The sequence below is a fragment of the Schistocerca piceifrons genome, chromosome X (genome assembly GCF_021461385.2).
Source record: "Schistocerca piceifrons isolate TAMUIC-IGC-003096 chromosome X, iqSchPice1.1, whole genome shotgun sequence".
Taxonomy (NCBI): domain Eukaryota; kingdom Metazoa; phylum Arthropoda; class Insecta; order Orthoptera; family Acrididae; genus Schistocerca; species Schistocerca piceifrons.
This window is the reverse complement of record NC_060149.1, coordinates 365,143,166-365,162,232: the sequence shown is the minus strand read 5'-3', so window position 1 is coordinate 365,162,232 and position 19,067 is coordinate 365,143,166. Positions and strand designations below refer to the sequence as shown.

The 19,067-nt window shown below is 37.0% G+C and overlaps 1 protein-coding gene across 1 annotated transcript in view; it reads right to left on the bottom strand.

Moving 5' to 3' along the window:
* Nucleotides 1-19,067, bottom strand: part of LOC124721980 (catenin delta-2) — a 193,089-nt gene that overhangs the window by 113,750 nt on the left and 60,272 nt on the right. Inside the window, 4 exon segments of the mRNA XM_047247147.1 lie at nt 138-362; nt 10,976-11,165; nt 11,291-11,459; nt 11,551-11,592. Of these exon segments, the coding sequence (XP_047103103.1) occupies nt 138-362; nt 10,976-11,165; nt 11,291-11,459; nt 11,551-11,592 (626 nt within the window).

Below are 19,067 nucleotides of genomic sequence, written 5' to 3'. Positions count from 1 at the left end.
TTTCATTTATAACAATGAACTTAACTTTAAAATTACAGCTTTCACATTAAAACTTTTGTTTCAAAACTGAAAATACATTCCTACACTATTCATTGCATGACTAAGGATGAAATTCTTAAAAACATATTACAAATTACCATGCTGAAGAGATTGCTGCAAAGGTGGCGATTCACTTCTTTCACTTGGACTGGGTGGTGTTGTTGGCCGTTCAACGTAACCTGGCTGTTCCACATAGTTGGAAGCATCACCATACGGTGCAAAGCCACCTGGATATGCTGGGTTTTGGTATGGGTATTCAGGCTGCGGAGGATACTGCTCATAATCCTGGTAACTCGGATGATAAGCATCTGGATACCTTCGTGCTGTGAAAAAAAAAGGTTAGAACAAAAATGACTAGATTATATTACAATTGTTACATCATAAGAACTAATAAATGTCTTCACGTTGTTATCATTATCATTATCATCATCATCATCATCATCATCATCATCTACATGGCACACTGAGTGGAAAGGAAGGGAGTGCAACAGAATGAAGTGTCCGTTAGACCATCAGTGAGGCAGGACCTTCCACTGCTGCTGCTGCTGCTGCTGCTGCAGACAAAGGCAAGTACACCATTTGTTTGCAAATTATATTTACAAGCTCCAAACAGGAGAAACTTATTTTCAGTTTCTGTGAGGATACTCGTTTAGCTTTTTTAATTTCTTGTGTGTTTATGGGCTTACTAGGCACAGGTTAGCATTCTAATAACTATGTAGTGTACACTTTTGCCATCTTTGTATGGATAGGGTTCGTGATTGCTGTGTTCAGATGCAAGTTGAGTTAGTGACCCTTTGTGGACAGCTCCAGACAGTGTTGGCTTTGGTCACAAAGCTTGAGACTATTGCCAGTGGGCATCACTGTGGGGGGCTGGGTGTGAGGATCTGTGGGATGTACAACATGTCCCAAATGTCCCTAATCGGTCCAGTAATGTGACAGCAATGGGTACTGCCCACACTGAAGTTGATCCCTCACTTGTGGTCGAGTGGGAGGTTGCTCCAAGGTGTGGTATGCAGTGAAAGATTTTTGCAGGAGGCCAATCGGAGGGCCTTCCCAGGTCGTCTGATGAGCAGGTTTCGGGTGCTATCTGTGGCTGATGAAGTCCCTGAGCCAGATGCAGTCACTTGCCCTGTTCCAGAGGAAGTAATGCAGCGTGCAAGATCTGGGCATTCACAGAGGGTAGGATAACTGGTAGTTGGGAGCTCCAAACTTAGACATGTAATGGAGACCATTAAGGGTATAGCTGCCATGGAGTAGAAGGAATCTAGTGGGCATGCTGTGTGGATACCGGGAGGAGTCATTCCAGATGTGGAAAGGCTGCTTCTGGATGCCATGAAGAACACAGGGTGCAGTCAACTGCAGGTGGTGGCTCATCTCAGAACTAATTATGTGTGTTGCTTTGGATGGGAAGAGATTCTCTCTGGTTTCATGCAGCTAGCTGAGATGGTAAAGACTGTTAGTCTTGCTCGAGATATGAAGGTGTAGATCATCATCTGTAGCACTGTCGACAGAACAACATTTGTAGCCTCAATGACAGAACTGACTGTGGTCCTTTGGAACAGAGCCAAGTATACGGTCCAAATCAGAGGCTCATATGGTTCTGTCACACTGTAGGATGCAGATTCCTCAACTTGCGCCATAGGGTAGTGGGTCTCCAGGTTCTGCTTAATAGGTTAGGTGCACACTACACAAAGGAATTGGCTACAAGGGTAGCAGGGGCTGTGTGGGGGGAGCTAGGCGATTTTTTAGGTTACAGGGTGTTGGGAAACTACAGAAAGGCTGTCAGTCTAAAAGGGGTGCAGGACAAACACAGGAAGGTAGACTTGGCAAAAATCAGTATTGCAGTTGCAAAGTGTCATAGCTGTGCTCAAAAACAACCAGAGCTTCAAGTGCTAACAGAAAGCACTGAAGCTCAAATCGTTATAGGTACAGAAAGCCAGCTAAAGCCAAAAATAAGTTCAGCTGTAATTTTCATGAAGGACCTGTATTCATAAAGGACAGATTAAATATAGTTGGTGCTGGAGTGTTTACTGCTGTCAAAAGTAGTTATCTTGTTGTAAAACTGAAGTAGATAGTTCCTGTGAGTTAGTGTGGGCAGAGGTTATAGTTGACAACCAGAGTAAATTAATAATTAATACCTTTTATCAACCTGCAACCCCCCCCCCCAACTCAAATGACTTAATTGCTGAACTGTTCAAACAAAAGGATTGTGAAAACATACTTGACCTGTTTGCAACCAATAATCCTGAGCAAAAAGGGAGCATCATGACGGATATGGGGATTAGTGACCACAAGGTGCTTGTAGCAAGACTAAATACTGTAACATCAAAACCCATAAAAAATAAATGCAAAATACATCTATTTAAAAAAATGCAGATAAAATATTCACTTGACACCTTCCTAAGAGTGTCTCTCCACTCCTTGCAATCTGACATAGTAATTGTAGACCAGACATAGTTTAATTTCAAAGAAATAGTATTGATGGCAATTGAGAGATATAAACCAAATAAACTAATCAGAGATGGTGCTGATCTCCCATGTTACACAAAACATGGTCACAATGTTGTTGCAGAAGTAATGAAAAAAAGTATGCCAAATTTCAAAGAATGCAGAAATCCCAAGATTGGTACAGTTTTACAGAAGCTCAAAATTTAGGACGAACTTCAACGCGAGGTGCCTTTAACAGTGTCTACAATGAAACACTGTCACGACTCTGGCAGAATATCGAAAGATATTCTGGTTATATGTAAAGTACACCAGCAAAAAGACACAATCAATACCTTCACTCTCCAATAACAATGGTGATATTATGAATGGCAGTACCACTAAAGTAGAGCCACTAAATACAGTTTTCCAAAATCCTTTCACCAAAGAAGATGAAGTAAATATTCCAGAATTTGAATCAAGAACAACTGCCAATATGAGAAACTTAGAAGTAGATATCCTTGGTGTAGTGAAGCAGCTTAAATAACTTAATGAAGGCAAGGCCTTTGGTCCAGATGTTCCAGCCACATTCCATATTTTTAGATTTCCAGAAAGCTTTTGACGCCATTCCTAACCAGCGACTTCTAATCAAATTGCATGCCTATGGAGTATAATCTCAGTTGTGCAACTGGATTCAAAATTTCCTGTCAGAAAAGTCACAGCTAATAGTAATTGGCAGAAAGTCATAGAGTAAAACAGAGATAATATCTGGAGTTCCCCAAGGAATAAATGATTTAGGAGACAATCTGAAAAGCCCTCTATATTGTTTGCAGATAATACTGTCAATTACTACTTTATAAACTCCATCAGAGGGTCAAAACAAATTGCAAAATGATTTAGACATGATATCTGTATGGTGCGAAGAATGGCAATTGACTCTAAATAGCGAAAAGTGTGAAGCGATCCACATAATTACAAAAAGGAATCCGCTAAATTTCAGTCACAGGACGAAAAACACGAATTTATGGCTGTAAATTCAACTAAATACTCAGCTATTACAATTACCAATAACTTAAATTGGAATGATCACAGAGATAACGTTGTGGGGAAAGCAAACCAAAGACTGCATATTATTGGCAAACACTTAGAAAATGCAACAGGTCTACCAAAGAGACTGTTTACGCTACATTTGTCCGCCCTCTTCTGGAGTACTGTTTTGCAGTGTGGAATCGGCCTCAGACAGAATTGATGGAGGGCATAGAAAAAGTTCAAAGAAGGGCAGCTCATTTTGTATTATCGTTCGATAGGGGAGAAAGTGCAACAGGTGTGATACGCAAATTGGGGGTGACAATCATTAAAACAAAGATGTCTTTCATTGCGGCAGAATATTCTCAATGAATTTCAATCACCAACTTTTTCCTCAGAGTGTGAAAATACTTCGTGATGCCCCCTACATAGTAAGGAAACATCTTACAGAAAGATTTTAGTGTTCATTTTTCCTATGCACTCTTCGAGAGTGGAGTGGTAGAGAAGTAGTTTGAAGGTGGTTTGCTGAACCCTCTGCCAGAATTTAATTGTGAGCTGCAGAGTAATCATGTACATGAAGATGAAGGGACTATATGTAGCACTGCTGTCATCTCATGCACTTGGTCACATAATTGCATCCAACACTCACTAAACAAAAACAAATGAGTCTTACATTCCAAATGCTATACTGATACAATACATTGGCTGAAGCTGATGTAATTACAGAGATATTGATTCAACAGTACACTGTAACAGAACATAATCTCATTGCATTTAAACCATCTAACAAAATTATGTAACATATGACAGTGATGCATTTAAATGAAATAATGATTTATATTTATGGAACCACTTTACTAGGAAATATACAACTGACTTTCCCAGCATCACAGACTGAAGTAATAGTGTCAACTACATTGTGATCACAAATCACAGAAGCAACGATTATGTCCATGCTACTGTCTGCGTGGCAGCTTCAGCACAAGTTCACCATTTATAGGTTTGACTGTTGCAGAAAACATATATAACAGATGCCAAAACATACTAATGCTTATTCGGCGATGCGCCTCATAAACAAATAAAATCTGAGAGAAACAGTATCATGTGTGCTCTAACACAGGCTTAGAGGTCTGTCACACACACACACACACACACACACACACACACACACACACACACACACACACTTGCCTAAGTGAGCTGTCAAACACACCTTCAAGACGCACTAACAGCAGAGGTTGCCGATGAAAGCTTAACCCTTTGTTTCCTGACATAAGAAAAAAATTACTTTTTAACATTTTCTCTGCAGAATTTATGCTATTGTGGCCTCAAATGACGGTAGGATTTTTTGAAAAATTTTATCTTATTTTTCACAACTTTTTTCTCTCCTGGTACTCAGAAGTACCGTCAGACTCCGTGGACACAATCACAATATGCGCAGAAAAATGATCCAATTTTTATAACTAGTACTTTATTCCACATAAACATTAAATATTTTTACATTAGAAAATTAATTAACAGAAATATGATACGATATTTCTGAATTTTTTTTTTTTAAATTTCGCATAAATTTATTCTAGAGCAACTTCACAGTACATAGTAACTTAGCTATACATATCACATATTTCGTGTTAGTGATACCTCATGAAATTGTAGGAAACAGTTCTTTTTCTCATTGGAGCACAAATACACTTTACATGTACTACATTGTGAATGTGGTCTCGACTGAATTTTATTTTTCGCACACATTTCGCATCGTCCTCTTTTACAACTGAACACTGCAAAATGGTTTTCTCGGTTGCCAAGATGTACATTCTTCGGAACAGAAAAGTTATCCTTCCTTAACTTTGGGGGAGTTATTTCATCTTTACCAGAGTTTCTCTTTTTGAGATTTGGCACTTGCTGTTCATTCATTAGCCCTAGTGCCACGGCACTCCTGAATTCCAGCAGTGGCAGTGCCCCATGTAGATATGACGTAAGCATTGACAAAAGCAATTTCTATTGCTCCCCAGAAGAGACGGTGCCACCATTTCTTTGATCGCCTGTCAAGACCATAAGTTGAACGTAATCTGTCTGCATGATCCACACCACCCATGTGTTTATTGTAATCACATACAATAACCGGTCGTGGTATAGTCATACTAGTTCCATCTTTCTGTTTTCTTGTCACTACGCTCTGTTCAGTGCCATGGAAGTTTGACGCAAAATACACTACTTTATTTTCCCTCCACTGAAATACTGTTAGGTCTAAAGATGACACTCTGTGATTTGATTCCCCACGGTTTAGACATTTTTCTTTAGGTAAATTCCCTGGAAAACCTTTCCTGTTTGTTCTAATTGTTTCTGTGTGAGAAAAAGTGAACAGAACAACTAGTGAGAGGTAATGCATTGTTGCTACAATAAAGTGTTCGCACAACCTGACAGTACTAGTAAGTCCGCCTTATATTTTCCACTTTATCTCATTCACTTGTAACGTAATGCTTCAAACTATTATAAAAAAAACAAAGAAGGTAAGAACGTACAATGGAAAACTCAACGGAAGTTTCAATAAATTGCACACAAACTCAGGTAACACCATTGAAACAAGCACATACAATCTTCTGTTTTCACAGCAGCGCGCGAAAAGCAATATCAAGCTCTGACCGCCAGAGAGGTCTATGTATTGCACAATAACATCTATGAAACAGTAGAGCAGAGTTACTGTTACGTACCGACGGACTCTCAGATCCCGAAACTGCACCACGAGAAAATAATGAGAGTCAAAACTTACTGGTACTTTTAAGTACCGTCAGGCAACAAAGGGTTAAAGCACTTTAAATGACAAAACCATTGCTGGATTCCACATAATACAGCAACCACACTCACTCCAAAAAAGCAGCTATCCCCACAATATTAGTTAATGTGCATACAAGGGTGGCTTTTTATGTTTTTACAAATACAATGAAAGAAAAATTTTTTGTGGCACAAACCACTTTATTGTTACTCAAAGTCTTCACCTTTAAAATTTATGCACCTTAAAAATATAGTTTTTAATGATTCTGTAGATTCTGATAAATGTCCATGCAGTTTTTGTTTTGATGTATGGGAAGAGAAATAAGATGTTGGGTGATGAATCAGTGAATGCCAGCAATGACATATTCATTCCATGTTTTTTCCCATCAAATAATCAACTGTTTGACATGGAGAGGAATTATGTGAAATTTTCACTTGTTTCTCCCAATTTCATCAATCAATTGTGGCAAACAAAGTGTACAATATTCTGCATTAACTGTTCTTCAATCCTCTAAGGCAGCATCTCTAAAACTGTCCCACAGAACCCTGAGAAGCTGTGGATATCACACTTGAAGGTTCAGAGACACTTACGTGCCTTTTTTTCATAATATTCGAGAAAGTGACTTAAAATTTTTTGATGTTAACATCTACCTCTCACTTCCAATTACGGATTTGAACAGTCAGCACAAATGCAACGACGGCAGAGAGTAAGGCAGCGCTTATTGGAGACCAGATGGCAACCTCTGAGATGGAAAAAATCACAATGAGGGAAAGACTGCACAGGGCTTGACTGTAATGGGCTGTGCAAAACGCAAGTGTCATCCACACTCACAGCAGTCTCTATCACTTTATAGTCAATAATCAGAAAGGTGAACCATATTATGCTTTGTAACTTCAGTCTATATATTTGAAGAAGAATATCTGCAGGTTTGTTTGTTACAGAAAAATACAGTTTTTACATAATACTTTGAACCCCCAGCCCCTCCCCTCCATCCTTCCACCTTTTTAAGAAAATTATATAAAAGGTACAGTCTGTTTGCATTAATATTTTTTGAGGTTTATATTCTGCTGTTAATAATACTTTCAATGTAAGTAACCATTTAAACTTTATTCGGGCTAAAAATAAAAACTTATTTTTTGTCATAAAACCATTTTTGACATTTTGTTGCAGGATGGAGACGTGGCTTTAAAAAACCAGTAACACATTCTACTATAGAACTTTACCCATCTGCTTCAGACTCAACAATCAGCTCTTTTCCTAAAGACTATTATGGTAGTAATGAGAATTATTTCAATAAAATCATCTGAAAGAAGTAAGGCCAACTGATTCTTCTACAAGTATACCCAGAGCAGTTACTGAAAAACTTAAGAAGTATGATGAAAGTTACATATTTCTAGGATTCATTAAAAATAATGATAGTTTCAGAGGGAGCATTAGGCAACAGTTGACTAGAACAGGGGGAAGGAATACAGTACAAGACGAATGAGTAACTTTAAGAGATGAAACAGTGAAGACAGCAGAGGATCAAATAGGTAAAAGGACAAGACCTAGTAGAAACCCTGGGATAACACAGGATATATTTAATTTAACTGATGAAAGGTAAACATATAAAAATGCAGCAAATGAAGTGAGTGAAAGGGAATACAAATGCCTAAAAAATGAGACTGACAAGAAGTGCAAACTGGCTAAGCAGGGATGGCTAAGAGGGCAAATGTAAGGATTTAGAAGCACATTTCGCTAAGGGAAAGATAGATACTGCCTACAGGAAAATTAAAGAAACCTTTTGAGAAAAAAGAAGCAGCTGTATGAATAGCAAGAGCTCAGATGGAAAATCAGTCCTAAGCAAAGAAGGGAAAGCTGAAAGGTGGAAGGAGTATACAGATGGTTTATACTGGGGAGACAAATTTGAAGGCAATGTTAATAGAAATGGAAGAACACGTAGACGAAGATGAGACAGGAGATGTGATACTGAGAGAACAATTTGACAGAGCACTGAAAGACCTAAGTGGAAACAAGGCCCCAGGAGTAGACGACATTCTGTCAGAACTACTGATAGCCTTGGGAGAGCCAGCCATGATAAAATTCTTCCATCTTAAGTGCAAGATGTATGAGACAGGTGAAATACCGTCAGACTTCAAGAAAACTGTGATAATTCCAATTCCAGGTGCAAATATTACCGAACTATCAGTTTAATAAATTATGGTTGCAAAACCAACATAAATTCATTAAAGAATGGTCAAAAGTAGATAGGATATAGAAAATAATCCACTTATGGATGCTGCATTAAACACACAACACTGAAACAAACCTGGGTTCCACAACAAAAGGGGACATTAAAAAGGGTTCTACTTATCAAAAAGATTTAAAAAAAAACACTATTTTAAACCAATGACTGTGTGGTGTTTGGTATAACCAAAGTAACAAGCAACCATTTTCTCAGAAGTGGGTGACAAACGAACTGATTTTGTCGATTTTTGTTCATATCAGAACACCAAAATGGCTAACTGCTGCTCAGTTTGCAGCTCATACAAATATATCCAAGTTTAATCTCCTGTTACAATGTTATACACATATGGATTGTGTTTCTATCATCAAATGTTTTAAACTTAAATCAAACTGTGTGGTGTTCATTGGGAAACAGATCCTTTTCACATCCAAGCGTTCACACAAAACTGTATTGGTGTTTCTGATATGCTTAAGAAAGCCTGTATCTCATGGTACACCTGTGCCAATTCCCATCAATCGTGTAGCACACAGCATCAATGTTATTTGCAACAATAACAGATTTCTGTCAACTTTCACGAAATTTACTGCTGAGCTGAAGGAAACATAATCGAAATGAAATTCTGCCTAGGAATTGTGAACAGTCTTTTCTGAAAGTAATTGGCTGCTAAAAGTTGAGTGAAGCAATTTGAAACATTGTTGTTGACTCAGGCCTTTATGAATGTGGTAAGAAAATTATAAAAAAAAAAGTTCACATCAAACTTCTATTTTTTTTTTTACAATGTTTCTTTTAACACTCACTGTAAACAAACTACTTATCCACATTCCGAACCTCCATTGTTTTAACAATAACAAATTTTAAAACAATTGTAATGTCACGTCTCAATAGCATCATCTAATCCAGACCTGTTCAGGAGACGGTTAAATGAGCACGAATTCTAACTCTCGCTCACTGCCTGGGTAGTGAGTGCTCGTGGTAAAATGTGACGATTGGTCGCCATTATGGAGAAGTGCAAACTGTGTTCTGTCTTCAGAGGAATGACCATGTGTTAAGCTCACTGCAGCCTTAAACGCATGCGTATATAATTAACAGTGCAGTGCTTAAAGTGGAGAGTAGCCCTTATTAAAACACATGATAAGCAGCATTATGACCAGTTCCGGAACTTCGAAGTGAAGGTCAGACACATCAAAATAAATTTACAACCAGTCAGTGCAGGATGCAACCCTATAGTTAGAACTTACAGACTTGCAGCGTGACAAGTAAAATGTGTGATGATTTTGCAATAACATAAGGCTTGTAAGCTCACATAAAAATTTCCCTCTATTATTTTGATGTTTGGACCTATATACTTGTGCAAGAACCTTTTGCCCTCAATGATGAAAAAATTTACCTACAGAAGCTCTTTCATATACTGCAGCTTAAAAGCTTATGCTCAGTTTAGGAGTGCTGAAAAAGTGGTACCTGTACCATATTGGTGTTTTAGTGAAAAATAAAGGAAGTACCATTCAATGATATCCAGTGTTCTTATATTTAATGTGTAGATAAAATAATCATGAAATACAAGTTGATGTCACTTTAAACTTCATCCGAAAATGACTTTTATCGTAAGGCTGCATCTGTTGTAAGAAATATCATATTTCGTACTTAGCTGTCCCATGTTCTTCACCTCATCAAGTAAAAGAAATTAAACTTTCATTTTGCTGTCATTTCTCATCAGTTCAACAGTCTTAGAACATAAATTTGCCACAAAAGGCATTAATTAGGCAGAAAGAAGTGATAAATAGTAGAACTAACTTTAGTGTCTGTTGAATAAACGGACTGACAACAATTTCTTTCTTTCTTTCTTTCATTTTCTAATATGTGGACTATTTTTTGATATCATTAGATACAGCAAACTGTTCTTTCTTGTTTATCTTAATTTTTTATTTTACATGAATGGTGACTCATCAAGGAAGTTGGTATTCTACAGTTGAGTCTCTTTTTCCATGTATTTTGATGTTATATTCCATAAAAATGAGACTTAACCACATGTTTTATGGACTGTTCAAACTTCATTAGAGCACACTAGTGGTTTCTTCTTTAGTTCTGACTACATCAGAAAATAGCAAGAAAATACCACTGATTTGTATCAAAGCAGACTGGGGAAAAAAAAAACAACCTCTGGAGCTCTGGAATATATTCCTCTCACTGCAATTCTGTTTCACAACTGTTACTGCTGTTCATTGGGGCTTGGAAAATATAAATGATTTTCTGCCATGCATACAAATATTTTTATTACTGTTAATCACACACAAATCTCTTCTCACTTTTATGCTTCAGCTCCACTGTCAAAATGTTTATTTAATGGTGTAATGTTGTCAATCACAAATGGCTAATTTGATCTTCAGTGTTCTAAAGAGATAAATGTTTACATACAAATAGATCACCTGCATTTTCATGCCTCTACTCACACACTCAAACATGTGAACTTCTTTCTGAACACTACTAACCTGGGTCCATGGGAGGATAGCCTTCCTGCCCTGTCAATAGCTCATAATTGGTGAAAGGAGGATAATTCGAAGGTGTAGCTGTAGGTGGTACAACTCCAGCTCCTGAATATGGAAGACCAACATAATCAACTTGCTGACCATCAGGTCCAACATGATGAACTTCTCTAACAACTTTCGTTAAAGTAGTAACCTGTAAAAGCATATTGTTATTATTATTATTATTATTATTATTATTATTATTATTATTATTTTGGAGAGTTCAATAAAATTCACGGTGTATAATTTTGTGAACAATCATATCTACTAAAACCTAACCTGCTGTGTAGTTTGTTGCTTCTGAGTACGAGACACAAGAGTTGCTCCATCTCCACTCTGAACAGACAGGTGAGAAGAATTAGGTGAGTGATTATCCTGGTGGCCATTTGTTGGATGGTATGTCATATCAAGTGAATAAGAGTTTCCCTGATGTAATTCTGGTTGACCACTAAAAGTTTTCAAACATAAAACAAATAAATTTTCGCAGAAACCAATTGTCTAAAAACACCTAACTTCAGTTACAACCACAATATACTCACGTATACTGTAGCATGTCTGGCGTTTTCTCCTGTAGAACTCTCCTGAAATGAAAATGGGAAGTATGAGAATTAAATTAGTTAAAACATGAATTTGTAACATAACAAATGCAAACACTGCGACACAAAAATGTTGCATTCATCTACTAAATAAATGACTGTGGTGCGACCAATAAACATATTCAAAACATTAAGCTTTTGGAACTGGCGCTTCCAATTACTTATTTACATAAATCTGGGGAGAAACAAAAAATGAAAAAGCAACCACAGAAAGGAAACAAAAAAGGGTAGTGCCAACAAATGTGTTGACAACTACTGAGTAACTCAGTAGGTAGAGCACTTTCCCACTAAAAGGCAAAGGTCTCACATTAAAGTTCTGGTCAAGTACACACTTTCAATCTATCTAGAAGTTTCAAATCAGCCCACATGCTGCTGCAGAGTGAAACTTGCTGCTGCAGAGTGAAACTTCATTCTGGAAACAATCCCATAGGTTATGGCTTACCCAGTTCTCTGCTACATCCTTTCTTCCAGGAGCGTGTCTCGCAAAGCATGTAGGAGAAATTGCATGGTCTTTGGAACGAAGGAGAGAGATACTGGTGGTAGTGAAGGAGTGAGTGCAGGGTCATGAGTCACGTGTGGATAAATTAAGTTGGTAGAGCACTTGTCCACAAAGGGCAAAGTTCCTAGGTTTGCGTCCCTGTCCAGCACAATGTTTCAATCTGCCAGGAAGTTTCAAAAAATTTATTCTGTAACTTCATTTTTTGTGGCAATGATTAAAACTTTATTATTAGCCCTCATATAGCTTATGGCCCTCAGGACCATGCCTCAAATAGAAGAAGGAATTCTTGACTAAAGAGCAAAATATACAAACTTAAACAGAACTGTACCAACAGAAACAGTTAAGCAAGTCTGAAAAACACAAATTTTCAGTTTTTATTGGTAACTACTGAGATAACAACATTTGTTTTAAAATGTTTGCGTTGGTAGAATTAGAAGACCACTCATGAGATAAATATGAGGGAGAAGTGTGTAAGACATTGGGAGAAAATGTGGTATCACTTCCATTATGAATTCTGTTGCAGATTTTAAGGCCTTTGGGATAGAATTCCAACACTACTTCTATGGATTTTTTAAATTATGAGTGCTCCTGATGGAGATATCCTGAGAAAATGATGTGTCAGTTTCCAGCTCTGTGCTACTGCACATCATGTGGAAGACAGGCACCTCAGCCTTACAGCATAGGGTAATTTGTGTAAGGAAACACAAATTAATTGTGCCACACTGAGAAAGTATGTTTCAGTTCTGGAGAGAATTACTGTACATGGCCAAAGTGCTCCTGAGGAGTTTAACTATTACAGACAATTTAATCAAACATCAATACTGTACATTTTAAATGCAATTTAATTTTCCCCGCATTGTTATTGCATGTTTGGTACTTATGTTCTCATGCATGTGCATTCTTGCACCTTACTGCTAGTGTAACTAATTAGTTTCGGGTAAGAGGAAAGTTTAGAAAATTGGGTGAGGAGGGAGCAGTGAGGAGGGAGGAGGGAGGGTGGGGATAACTAACATGTTAAGAGTACGTGCTTAATAGGCAGAGGAAATAATGGAAGTACAGAAGCAGTATCTTATTTATATGCTTATCAACTGCTGACAGTTGTTGTTTATTGTTGTGGTGTTCAGTCCAAAGACTGGTTTGATGTGGATTGCCACACTACTATATCCTGTGCAAGCCTCTTCATCTTTGCATAGTGGGACTGATGAGCTTGATGTCTGGTCTCCCCCCCCCCCCCCCCCCCCCAAATCAACCAACCTTTGCATAGTTACTGCACCCTACATAGGGTCTTCACAAGGTAAGTTACACATGTTGTCCCCCACTAAGATTGTCACACAATGAGAATGGGTCACTAATAAGAGCGTACACATTCCAGGTTTCCTGTGGAGACAGTTCTTGTTGCAATACAGGCAACGGGTGCATCACAGTGTGGAAGTGAAATGGCACACAAATGGAAACATAATCCAAAGTTGAAGTACAAGGGATAGTAAGATTCTTGTACATGAAACATCTAACTTGCACAAATATTCACCATGAACTTCTGGTGATATATGAACCAAATGCAATGTTGTGCCCAGTCGTAGTGAAATAGTGGCTACAATTTGACAGAAGTCACATAGATGTGGGCGATGCTGGGAAGTGTAGATCTTGCACAATACGATTTCCATATTTTTGGTAAGCTGGAAGAACATCTGGTGGGAGGTGGGGGTGGGGGGGGGGGGGGAGGGAGGGTGGGAGGGGTTTTCAGACAAAGTGGACATTCACACAGTGATTACTGAATGACTTTGTGACCATGGAGTGGATTTCTATTGTTGAGGAAATGAACAACTGGTAGAACGTTCTGACCATGGTTTACGGAGACTTGCTGACTATGTTGAAAAATAGCATCATATATCTGTGTCCTTTGAAGTGTAGTGCAGCATTCAATAAGTTACTTGACCTGCCATAATAATGTGTAAATTACTTTCTGAAGTCCCCCTGACCATATGTTTGAACCTGCTTATTATAGTCACACCTTTGTTTCTCCTTAACAATTTTTACCACTCACAATTCCCTCCATTACCAAACAGACAATTCCTCCATGACTCAGGACATGTCCTATCAATCAATTCTCTTTTTAGTACAATTAGGTTACAAATTTTTGTCCTGCCCCCCTACCCCCACATTCAATTCAGTACTACCTCATTAGTTATTCAATCTACCCTTCTAATTCAGCATTCTTCTGCAGCACAACATTTAAAAAATCTCTATTCTCTTCTTGTCTAAACCATTTACTGCCCTCATTTCACTTCTGTACAAGGCTACACTCCAGACAAATGCCTCTAGAAAAAGACTTCCTAAAACTTAAATCTGCAATCACTACTAAGAAATTTCTCTTTCACAGAAACACTTTTTTTGTTATTGCCAGATGCAATTCATACTCCTCAATTTTAGCCATACTCCTCAATTTTAGCCATCATTACTTATTTTGCTACCTAATTAAGAAAACTGCCTTATTTCCTCACATAATTCCTTCAGCATAACCTGAGATAATGAGGCTACATAAGGAATGATATGTATAAAAGGTAATTTGTTGCTCACAGAAGGGTTTTTGGGCTCTTTCCCAACTTGTTTTACTTTTGTTTATAATCTATCTTCAAGACAGTATGCATTTTGCTCAAGTGCTCTTCCTAGTCCTTCGCCAACTATGGCATCTTACACCACCACTGGCAAACCTCAAAGTTATTATTTCTTTACCCCAAACATTGACTCCCCTTCCAAATTTCTCTTTTGTTTTCCTTTACTGCTTGCTTATTATAGATTGAATAATATCGGGGATAGACTACAGCCTTGTCCCACTACCTTCTCAACTACTTTTCTCTTTCACATTCTTTGTCTCATAACTGCAGTTCGGTTTCTGTAAAAGTTGTAGAAAAGCTTCCATTCTCAACACTTTCTCTCTGCTATCTTCAGAATTCAATGAGTGTATTCCAGTCAATGTCATCAAAAGTTTTTTCCAAATCTACAAATTCTATAAACGTATGTGTAAGCATCTTCAATGTATCTTTTTAGATAAGCAGTAGTGTCAGTATTGGCTCCTATAATCTTGTATTTCTCCAGAACCAAAACTGATCTTTTCTGACGTTATGTTCTAACTGTCTTTCCATTCTTCTATAAATAATTTTATTTTGTACTTTGCACTTGTGATTTATTAGACTGATTATTCTGTACTATTCACACCTAAAACCATCTGTTATCTTTGGAATTAGAATTATTACACTCTTCTCGAGGTCTGAGAGGATGATAGCAGTATGATGCTGAGCATAATAAGATTAGTTCACCAAAGTCCTAGGAGAGTGCCTGCAAATATGTACATGTTGCCAGGTTCTGTAGTACTTTTACTGTGATAAGGGATGGACTATATAAAGGTCATCTCTCACTCACACAAGAGTTTTTGGGCACTTTCCCAACTTCCATTTATGTGAATGTCCAACACTGCAGTAGCATAAAAAGGCTTCTAAGGTCATCTACCTTCCCTTTAAGTAAAGCTGTCTATAAACACTGCAGTGCTCTACTAAGCAAGGTCCTACTGGGTGTTGTATGCCCTTGCTTGCCTCCAGCCTTTAAGCTGAGCCAACCTTCCAACCAGAGGGGGATCTACAGTTTAATGTGGACTCTGATCCATGTGCAACTCAGCATTTTCCATGGTAACAAATCATGGCCAAAGGTAGAATGAACAACAAGTGATGTACTGCGTTGCATTCATATTGCTTGACAGAACTCAAAGTATGTATTCCAGTATGTTAGGAGGAACTACTTGAATACAGTTGCCAACTATAAAGCTCTTTTATTGAAAGAGGCTATTTAAATCTATGAATGTGATAACAACACTGATAGACAGGGAAAAAAAAGCACAGAATAAATGAGATGTAGTTGCTGCCATTACAAAGAACCCCTACAGATTAATATAAATGTATTAGATACTAACAATACACTGTGTTAATGAGGTCTCTATCAGAACAATACCAGTTTGCTAATGTGAGCTAGTGACCTATGAAGTTCACAGTCCTCTGGCAATGGCACCTAAATGTAAAAAAATTTACAACAACGTTGCATCAAAAAGTTTTAAGATTTTACTATTGTTAAGATATCAAGCAACAGCAGCAAAATCTCTTATTATTTAATCTGTGTAGTAATGTCTAACAGCTCCATTTTATGTTACAGAAGACCTTTACAAACTAAGACATTAAGCTTTGTATATATGAACAATTTGTCCATGATTGTCCAGTCTTCTGAAAATCTCAAATTTTAATGATAGGTACATATGCGAGATATTATGTGATTTAGATGGTATCACATGCAGATGCTCTTTTAACACTGTTTATTTTGATTGTTATAGGTCTATAAAACTGGATACAGAATAAATATGAAGGATTAGTGGTACAATATCAATTGCATTGTTAGGAATAACAGATTAGGAAGAAACAATGCAGCAGTGATAAGCTGATCAATATATTATGGATAGTGGGAAAGTAACTGCACAAAATTATGGATGTTTTAAACAAATTATGCATAAGCTGAACCTCATTTTTAGATGTGTCAATTTACAGACTTTACAGGGCCACAGCTCTATCTGTTTCGAGCCAGAAATAAACAAGCAAATATTTCTCTACTGTCCCCTACTATCGCAGACAATGAACACAATACACAGCTCTTATTATACAGTACGAAAACTTTTTAGCTTCCTTTATACTACTCAACTGAAACATACAGCATAAATAAGTGAATCCATTCTAACATCATATTTTTCTTCAAAAATTAATGAAACCACATAATATTATCAACAATTGCCTTCTGCACTCAATAAATACTAAAGTTACACTGGTTATCATCACAAAGAAAACAATCATACCTAAAAATTTCATATTGTGGTTGTAGCTGAACATTCAACTCCACCTTTGTCAATAGGTCTTACAGGAATATGACACTTTCCTGATTATATAAATTGACACACACACACACACACACACACACACACACACACACACACACAATCTTTTATAAAGTCTGCATTATGAAGTTACAAAAAAATTTGATTAGCTGACAAACACGCTTTACCAAATATATACGGGTAGTTTATGCTGAATACTGTGCACTATTTTTTTATTTTTTTCCAAGATCTATTAAAACACCACTGCATTTCTACAACAACAAACAGCTGAAAAGTAATGCAAATTTGAATACAAAATAACAAAAAATCTTACATAAAGGAACATGCTGTCACATTTCAATTGAACATTATTTCGGTCATAGTACTGTGTCCAAATATTCTCATAGAAGCAATGAATTATAAATTAAAATCTAATGGTTTCATAGGCCCCATTAATGGTATACGTGATTAAGATATCCAATTCTCCATTTGAAGCCTGTGCGTTCATCTGCATGAAGACTGTAAGATTACTCAGATATTAAAGCCTGTAGTCAATCGCAGCTATGTGGAGGAGAAACTTTCTGAACAATGAGATATAGTACCTTTAAAAATGTGAACATAAATATGAATTTACTGGGAAAAATTTAACACTTGTAAGACAAAAATATGACATGATTGATATTCAGTAGCGGAATATAAAATGGGTATCAAGTTACGTATCTAAAGCAGATCAACCATGTAAATAAATTATTTTGCAGATCAGAAGTGAAGATAGAATACAGCAGTAAATTTAATCAGTGTTTCTTGAAATCTAAATCTGTTTTTATAACTTTAAATTTTTAGGACTGAAAGAACCAAAATCTAGCACAAAAGTACCAGGAAAGCTTCCCTAGACCTGCAGATCTACACATAATGTTGTGTGCAAAACAATTCTTTTTTTTAAACACAGCAAAACACAAAACTGTAAAAGCAAGTAATGCCATGAAGAACAAAATATGTAAACAAAAAGTGTAGCATAGAATGAGAGTAAATTAGTCATACAAGCATAAGCATAATTAGACTCTTTACTCGCTCAAAAATTACCCCAACACTAAAGGCCACAACAATACATACTACAAAACAAACAATGACATGTCCCAAAACAGGAAGATAGTACAAAGCACCTAAATTATAATTACTAGAGAACAAATATTCCAGTATGTTCATTTACCATTATCTGACATTCTTCAGCTGTTATCATCACCCACTTTCCAAAGTGCCACATAAGCAATACTGTTTCAAAGATTAAGGCAAAGATTTCTTCAAAATAGATAGCATGCAAAACTGCTGAAAACAAAACGCTGATTTCATGATACAACCAATGACATCTCAGTAACCATCATGCAATGCAAATACCTCTGGGTAATTTCCGTGTGAGTAATGCTGTGCTCTTGGCGCTGTTCTATCCGCCGATTCACCAGCCTGTGTAGCCAAATGCAAAGCAAGACCCATGAGATTTTGGGCTAGTAAAGCCATGCCTAAATAGTTACAGTTTAGTTTTTTTTAAAAAAAAAAAGAAAAAATCAACAATAGCAGTTAAACTGCTTCCCTACATGCAGACTGCTGATGCATCAAACTTCATGGTAATTTACAATCTTCAATAAAGTATTATAAGTGGAAAGAAAAACATTATACAACAATGCAAGCTTCCATTTATTATTTTCTACCTCATTCCACAACCCACTTCCCGCAACAATAGACATACATCAATCTCCACCTTTCTTGAAACATTTAAAAATGTGGCTCAAGAAACCACAATACAATCAAATGCTGACTCCGATACCACATTACACAAAAAAATAATTAGGGTTCTCATAAACAGGAAAGTGCTATGTCACACTAAGACGAATTTTGGAACCAAACTGTAAGTCAGGAAACAAATTTCAGTGACAGGGAATATTGTTACAATAGAAATATGCTATCAAGAAGCATGTTTTACAATAAACTTCAACTTCAGACAGAAGATTTACTCCAGTAGTTGTAGTCATCATATGAAAATAGAACATCCTGAAGAAG